We start from the raw sequence: 8,638 nt of genomic DNA, 5'->3' as shown, positions 1-8,638 counted from the left end.
CAACCTCTGCCTCCTGGGTTCAAGCAATTCTCCTGCCTCAGCCTCCCAAGCAACTGGGACTACAGGGCCGGCCACCACACCCAACTAACTTTTGTGTTTTTAGTACAGACGGGTTTTCACCGTGTTAGCCAGGCTGGTCTCGAACTCCTGACCTCAGGTGATCCGCCCGCCTCAGTCTCCCAAAGTGCTGGGATTACAGGTGTGAACCACTGCACCGCGCCAATGAATTGCATTATTAAACCAACTGATCTTAAACAGTTTTCAAGTAAAGTGAAAAACACGAGCACCTCACTGCCTCCCATCAGATTCCCACCTACCCCGATTAAGCACTGGTCCAAGAGCGTCCCGGGAAGCAAGCCTAGTAGCAGGTGTGGTGCCAGCCCTGTCCTCAGTGCCAGGACCAGTGAGGCTTTGGGGGAGCCCCACCTGGCCAAGCCAGAAGTCAGGGCAGGAGCCGTGGGATGGATGTCTGGTGACACAGGCCAGTCTGGGGAGCCGAGTCCTGTTTGGAGGCGTTTCCATAAAATGAGGCTCAAAAAACCCATTTATCCTGAGACCCTTTCGGGCTGGCCCCGGATCCTAGCTCTCCTGTGGGGGGGTCCCTCTGCCTCCTGCCGTGGTCCTAGTGCAGCTCCCAGCGTGTGTGGCATCTGCCTTTGTGGGAGTCCAATGCTGGCTGTCCTGGTGTCACAGCCTAAGGAGAGGAGGCCTTTTTTTTTTTTCCCACAGAAAGCTTCAAACACATGAAAACAAACTTTGGATGCCGTCTCCTGAGTGTGTGACACGGTGTATATACTACTGAGATACTGAACATAAATATCTCAGGTGTTATAGGAGCTTCCCATATTCATTTTGAAATGAACATTCTAGCAGGTAGTAACTATTTTGCATCGTTTCAGTGTGTGATTATACCTGTAAGAGCGCATCAAGGTGATTTATCTTTCTGTGAATTCCAGAATTACAAACGCCATATGGACGGCATGTACGGGCCCCCAGCCAAGCGCCACGAGGGCGACATGTACAACATGCAGTATGGCAGCCAGCAGCAGGAGATGTACAACCAGTACGGCGGCTCGTACTCGGGGCCGGACCGCAGGCCCATGCAGGGCCAGTACCCCTATCCCTACAGCAGGGAGCGCATGCAGGGCCCGGGGCAGCTCCAGACGCACGGAATCCCACCTCAGATGATGGGCGGCCCGCTGCAGTCGTCCTCCAGCGAGGGGCCTCAGCAGAATATGTGGGCAGCACGCAATGATATGCCTTATCCCTACCAGAACAGGCAGGGCCCTGGCGGCCCTGCACAGGCGCCCTCTTACCCAGGCATGAACCGCACGGACGATATGATGGTACCCGATCAGAGGATAAACCATGAGAGCCAGTGGCCTTCTCACGTCAGCCAGCGTCAGCCTTACATGTCGTCCTCAGCCTCCATGCAGCCCATCACGCGCCCGCCACAGCCGTCCTACCAGGCGCCACCGTCACTGCCAAATCACATCTCCAGGGCGCCCAGCCCAGCGTCCTTCCAGCGCTCCCTGGAGAACCGCATGTCTCCAAGCAAGTCTCCCTTTCTGCCCTCCATGAAGATGCAGAAGGTGATGCCCACGGTCCCCGCATCCCAGGTCACCGGGCCACCGCCCCAGCCACCCCCCATCAGAAGGGAGATTACCTTTCCTCCTGGCTCAGTAGAGGCATCACAGCCGGTCTTGAAGCAAAGGCGAAAGATTACCTCCAAAGATATCGGTAAGAATTCCAAAGCTTTCATTCTGAAAGGAGTCCCAGTTGCAGTGCAGAATTTTAATTTCAGTGTAGATATCATTCTTATTAATCTCAAAGGGATGAAAAAAATTATGACTAGAAATTATCAAGGCACATTTTTATATAAGAATAACAGTTGGAGGCTGCTAATCCAAATTAAGAAATAGTGCCAGAAAAGATTTTGAAATCAAATTGCAGTTTTTTTTTCTCCATCCTTCTAAAATGGCCATTTTACATATGAATGTTATTTGTCTGAAAGATCAAAGCTTCAAGTAAGAAATCAGGGAATCCTCAGTGGTTATATACTATATTTTGGGCTCAAAGATTTGACCTTAACCAAGCCACCTACTCGCCACAATACGTGCCTAACAGACCCTCCCGTGAGGCTAATGAAATGCTAAAGGTGACCTGAGAAAATCTGAAGGCAAGCCACTCTGTAATTTGGTGACAGCATACAGTGAATTTCCATGGGAAAAGGTCAAAGCAAGGATGTAATATGTAGATTGATAGATGGTATGATATATAGAATATGCTATGCTGTGATACATCGAATTGATATCCTCAATGCACTGGTAGACGTGGGCCAAGAACTGTGTCACTCGAATGCTGATGTTGCTTGTTTATCCTCTGTGGGATGTTCTGAGTACTAATCAGAGATCTGGACTGTCTGGGAGCACACATCAAGTTTCTGCATGATTTCTGAAGTACTTTTAACGCAGCGAGGGAAATAACAGATCTGAGTTGTATTAGAAAAAATTACTCAAAACAACTCAAGATGAAGTTCACTTCAAATCATTTGCAGTGATTACAAAAAAAAAATTCAAGGATTAAAAAAAAGCGTGTGTGTGTGTGTGTGTGTGTGTGTGTGTGCGTGCGCACACACACACACACACATATATATTCCTTTGTATAGATCCCTTTATATATACATATGTCTATCCCTTTGTATGTGTGTGTGTGTGTATATATATCCCTTTTCATATATATATATGAATTTTTTTATATATATAAGAATTTTTTTCTGAAAAAAACAATTCAATAAAAAGTTAACAATTGTAGCATTTTAGAATTCAACAACTATATTCACAGAGATTTAAAAGGGTACTTAAAAACTACCAGTCCAGTTTGAAAGCTCATCAGTTAAAAACAAAATTAAAAGAAAACAACAAATTTCTCTGAGTAAGAAGACTGAGGTTAGGAAGAACCTGGAAGTATTTATAAATTTGTATTATTTGGATTTTGACATGTGCGTCAATTTGTGGTTTTAATTTTTGAAAAATCATTTTATACTTCACCTCATATCTAGCAAAACATATGTCGACAATTATTCCGCATCTCTAGTAAGTTCATGATTTTCCACATTTTGCTACCAAGCTATGTTATTTTTAACAAAAACAAGATTTTCAATGAAGTTCACTGACGTAGCCCTTTACCACAGGAACAACAAAAACATGAGAATATATATATATAGGGTTGCAGAGGGAGAAAAGGAGACAGACACTGAGCCCCATTTTATATCTACAAAATGTGTATATAAATGCACATGTATATTGTGTGTTTATGTGTGTATATATATGTTTAAATAAATATGTCTAATTTTTTTGAAATCTCTCAGTGCATGTTATATAGCATTTGTCTTCAACCTAGGGAAATTTATATTTTTATTTTAAAAAGTAATTTTGATTTTTCTATTGTAAAAACAATACGTGCCTATCTTAGAAAATTTTAAAACAGATAAAGGTGGAAAAGCCACAGTGCCCCCCCGCCCTGACCCACATCCACATCTGATGATTCTTGGTGCCTGAAGAACGCCCCAGCCTCTGGGTGGCTCCAGGGGTCTGGCCAAGCCGAGTCTCTGCCCTCCCGGGCTGGTGACCTGCACTGCTGCCACACCTCCTGGGAAATTCCGATGCCTGTTGTCTGTTTCCCCCAGCCCCATCTCATGGCAAATCTCACAAACTTTCTACCTGATCATTTTGTTTCCTTCAGTAGCGGGAATAATAGGGAAAACAACAAATTGCTTCCCATTCTTTGGCTCTGACCATGCTCCTGAGAAATCTGAGCCATCGAAGTGCTGCTGTTTGTCACAGCACATTCTGAGGGCAGGAGCACAGGCCTGGAGGAGAGCAGCCTAAGAGCCCAGGCCGTGCCTCTGCGGGGCATGGTGCTTTGGAGTTCAGTTTTGCTTCCATGTTCTGCATACTTGGCGGCCTTTCAAGACACCACCTTGAGATACTCGTGAGTGGAGAAGGCAGAAGAAGACAGATACAACTTTTGGGTTTGACTCATTTATTAAAAGCTCTGATACCACATTGCAGACTCTGTAGGGTGGCTGAAAGAAATAACCCAGCCGTGAGAAAGGACCATCTGTGCTCAGCCACTCCACCTCTAGAAGCACTTTCGGCTCACGCGTGACCAGCAAAGCGCGAAGATCTTAAACAACGCGAGTTTCTCAGTACAGCTTATGGCCTCCGTTGAAAATCTGAAGTCATCGCCCTTCACTGTCCCTGAAGACATTTGTTTAAAGTCAATATTTAACTCAACCCTCCACTTATGTTTTCTTATTCTTTTGCTAAGTTTCGTTCTTTCATGCATACAGTCGACATTAATGATATCCTTGTTCTTTCCCATCTTCAGTTACTCCTGAGGCATGGCGTGTGATGATGTCCCTTAAATCAGGTCTTTTGGCTGAGAGTACGTGGGCTTTGGACACTATTAATATTCTCCTGTATGATGACAGCACTGTTGCTACTTTCAATCTCTCCCAGGTAAGCCAGCATGGTCCAGCGAAGGGGCAGATTAGAGTCGGAGAGCATGAAGCCGTGCATACTTGCACCGAGCTAACGTCTGCGTTCATTAGCACCCAGCGTCTGACGCTGTTCATCGTTGCCATGGTTACTGACCAACGTTAATCAGTGCAGAGCTATCTGGGATAATATTCATTGCAGTCTTCAGTGTGTGTACACACATACCTCTCTTTCTTACATGAAAACAGTGACCGCATGAGAAATATGTGTACGTGTACATGGGATAGATGACAGTCGTGATGTTAAATTGTGTAGAATGAATATTAGCAGGCCAATGGGAAGTAATCACAATGTAACATTAAGTGTGACTGCAGTCAGCATTAGAAACACAATTGTTTGCAATAGGACATTGCCCTACTTTCCAGGGGGACTTGACGTCTTTCTTTTAATTAAAGAGATATTCAAGATTTAGAAATTGTATATTGTGTATTTATAGAATGTATCAACATACATAGAAGGATAGAGAACAGTTTAATGAACCCCCACGTACCCGTCAGTCAGCTAAAATAGTTACCAACTCATGGCCACACTTATTTCTTAGTCTGTACTCTCCCATGTCTGCCTTTCTCCAGGTGATTTTGAAGCAGTCATGTAAAAGCCTACTACTTTTCATGAGCTTAAACCCCTCCTTTGTTCAGAGTTAGGCTTCAGGTAGCTTCCAACATAATAGAAGAGAGGAGCACTGAAGTATAAGAAAAATGCCCAAGAGTCCACAGGGCTATCGACTTTTAAAGAAACACTCAGAAATAAAACATGGAACAAGGGTCATTTTCCCTGCAGTATACAGACTACTCTCTACTTTCAGTGCAAAAACTAAAACACTTCATTTCCTTGCTTTTATTGAAATAAGACCAGAATCTTCTACATCTTTCTTCTCTCCTTTAAGTTTTCATTATCAGCCTGGAAAGGCAACTTTTTAGTTGCTAGAAAGTTGATTAATAATAAACATTGCCCGACTTCTGTGTTAATAGAAATAGGAATTTAAAAGCTGCTTACTGCATGTGCTGGAGTAACACACTTTCATCCTTGGGTTAGGGAGCTGTCGATCCCGTTTCCACAACCAGAATTGCTTTACTAACTTTCCCTTTTTCCCTGGGAAGAAGAGGGAAAACGCCGTTGAAACATTGCACCTTCAGCACCCTAAAAGCAATTCTTTCTAGTTGGTGCTAGGGCTTCCCCTGGCTTCTTAAAAATTGTTCTAACTCTACTTTCAAGAAACTGACAGTGGGATCTGAAGGTACAGCTGATTTCCAGAACATCTACCGGGAAAGAATCCTCTTTGTCACTTACTCTTTAGAGTTTCTAAACGTGGTAGGGGTGTTGGGAGAGAGGATGGTTGCTAATCATGGAGTGTATTGTTTTTTCTTGATAGAAACATTTGCTCAAAGGAAACCAAACTTGCTCTCATAGTCACTGGTCTCTCACTTTTGTCTTTCAGCTAGAGTTGTAAATAACTGAAAGGTAAAATTGCATTTTATGAAACATTCTAATGTATTTATCAGAGGCTAAATTGATTTGTTTTTAATTTTCAGTGTTCATGAGCTACCACATTGCTGAAATTATCTTCTCCAAAAGATACATGGAGAACACGAGTCAGGGTAACCTATGGCACCTGAGACAAAAATAACCATAAAATCCTAGGAATAACAACCATAAAAATCCCGGCAAGTGAGTCTCAGATAAATAATACAAGAGAACAGAGTCACTTTGGGCAAAAGAGTCTATAAAACCCATGTTCCCAGTCTTCTAATAATGAGTGCATTGTATCTAAATCAGGAGCAGAAAGGTAAAGAACAGTAAAGCACTCCCTCAGTGGCAATATTAGAAATATGAGAATAAAAAGTAAGTTTTATGTAGGTAGTCTAAGCAAGTGAGCAGCAAATAAGACACATGGTAAACCTCGGTTTTGTTTATAATGTAAACTTGAGGAAGTCTGTTGTACCTCAAAGGTAGTTTATCTTTCCTGGTGCAGCCAAAAAGGAAGGAAAACCTGTGATGATTGTGACAAGGTATTGATAGGTCTCGGGATCTTTCCCCTCCTCAGTCATATCTGATGTCATGACATTGTACCTGTTCTTTCTTTCTTCTCCTCCTCCTCTCCAGTTGTCTGGATTTCTCGAACTTTTAGTCGAGTACTTTAGAAAATGCCTGATTGACATTTTTGGAATTCTTATGGAATACGAAGTGGGAGACCCCAGCCAAAAAGCACTTGACCACAACGCAGCAAGGAAAGATGACAGCCAGTCCTTGACAGAGGATTCTGGGAAAGAGGAGGAAGATGCTGAGTGTATTGATGACGACGAGGAAGACGAGGAGGACGAGGAGGAAGACAGCGAGAAGACAGAAAGCGATGAGAAGAGCAGCATCGCTTTGACTGCCCCAGACGCCACTGCAGACCCAAAGGAGAAGCCCAAGCAAGCCAGTAAGTTCGACAAGCTGCCGATCAAGATAGTCAAAAAGAACAACCTGTTCGTTGTGGACCGATCTGACAAGTTGGGGCACGTGCAGGAGTTCAACAGTGGACTTCTGCACTGGCAGCTCGGCGGGGGCGACACCACTGAGCACATCCAGACTCACTTTGAGAGCAAGATGGAAATTCCTCCTCGCAGGCGCCCGCCTCCCCCTTTAAGCTCTGCAGGTAGAAAGAAAGAGCAAGAAGGCAAGGGCGACTCTGAAGAGCAGCAAGAGAAAAGCATCATAGCAACCATCGATGACGTCCTCTCTGCTCGGCCAGGAGCACTGCCCGAAGATGCAAACCCTGGGCCCCAGACCGAAAGCAGTAAGTTTCCCTTTGGGATCCAGCAAGCCAAAAGTCACCGGAACATCAAGCTGCTGGAGGACGAGCCCAGGAGCCGAGACGAGACTCCGCTGTGCACCATCGCGCACTGGCAGGACTCCCTGGCTAAGCGGTGCATCTGTGTGTCCAATATCGTCCGTAGCTTGTCGTTCGTGCCTGGCAATGATGCCGAAATGTCCAAACATCCAGGCTTGGTGCTGATCCTGGGGAAGCTGATTCTTCTTCACCACGAGCATCCCGAGAGAAAGCGAGCACCACAGACCTATGAGAAGGAGGAGGACGAGGACAAGGGGGTGCCGTGCAGCAAGGATGAGTGGTGGTGGGACTGCCTCGAGGTCTTGAGGGATAACACATTGGTCACGTTGGCCAACATTTCCGGGCAGCTAGACTTGTCTGCTTACACGGAAAGCATCTGCTTGCCAATTTTGGATGGCTTGCTGCACTGGATGGTGTGCCCGTCTGCAGAGGCACAAGATCCCTTTCCAACTGTGGGACCCAACTCGGTCCTGTCGCCTCAGAGACTTGTGCTGGAGACCCTCTGTAAACTCAGTATCCAGGATAATAATGTGGACCTGATCTTGGCCACTCCTCCATTTAGTCGTCAGGAGAAATTCTATGCTACGTTAGTTAGGTACGTTGGGGATCGCAAAAACCCAGTCTGTCGAGAAATGTCCATGGCGCTTTTATCGAACCTTGCCCAAGGGGACACGCTAGCAGCAAGGGCCATAGCTGTGCAGAAGGGAAGCATTGGAAACTTGATAAGCTTCCTAGAGGATGGGGTCACGATGGCCCAGTACCAGCAGAGCCAGCACAACCTCATGCACATGCAGCCCCCGCCCCTGGAACCGCCTAGCGTGGACATGATGTGCAGGGCGGCCAAGGCTTTGCTGGCCATGGCCAGAGTGGACGAAAACCGCTCGGAATTCCTTTTGCACGAGGGCCGGTTGCTGGATATCTCGATATCAGCTGTCCTGAACTCTCTGGTTGCTTCTGTCATCTGTGATGTACTGTTTCAGATTGGGCAGTTATGACATAAGTGAGAAGGCAAGCATGTGTGAGTGAAGATTAGAGGGTCACATATAACTGGCTGTTTTCTGTTCTTGTTTATCCAGCGTAGGAAGAAGGAAAAGAAAATCTTTGCTCCTCTGCCCCATTCACTATTTACCAATTGGGAATTAAAGAAATAATTAATTTGAACAGTTATGAAATTAATATTTGCTGTCTGTGTGTATAAGTACATCCTTTGGGGTTTTTTTTCTTTTTTTTTTTTTTAACCAAA

The 8,638-nt window shown here is 45.1% G+C and overlaps 1 protein-coding gene across 8 annotated transcripts in view; it reads left to right on the top strand.

Annotated features, from left to right (window-relative positions):
* The window catches only part of ARID1B (AT-rich interaction domain 1B), a 441,201-nt gene extending 432,639 nt beyond the window's left edge, over positions 1-8,562 (top strand). For all 8 annotated transcript variants that reach the window (XM_017537335.2, XM_017537381.2, XM_017537389.2 and 5 more), the window contains 3 exons: positions 957-1,740; positions 4,393-4,523; positions 6,666-8,562. In XM_017537335.2, the coding sequence (XP_017392824.2) occupies positions 957-1,740; positions 4,393-4,523; positions 6,666-8,390 (2,640 nt within the window). In that variant the 3' untranslated portion in view covers positions 8,391-8,562. The remainder of the gene's footprint in view (positions 1-956; positions 1,741-4,392; positions 4,524-6,665) is intronic.
* The last annotated feature ends 76 nt before the right edge of the window (positions 8,563-8,638 follow it).

This window comes from Cebus imitator, unplaced genomic scaffold (assembly GCF_001604975.1).
Source record: "Cebus imitator isolate Cc_AM_T3 unplaced genomic scaffold, Cebus_imitator-1.0 Scaffold6, whole genome shotgun sequence".
Classification (NCBI taxonomy): domain Eukaryota; kingdom Metazoa; phylum Chordata; class Mammalia; order Primates; family Cebidae; genus Cebus; species Cebus imitator.
Note: the sequence above shows the minus strand (reverse complement) of the source record. Positions and strands in the feature narration are given on the sequence as shown.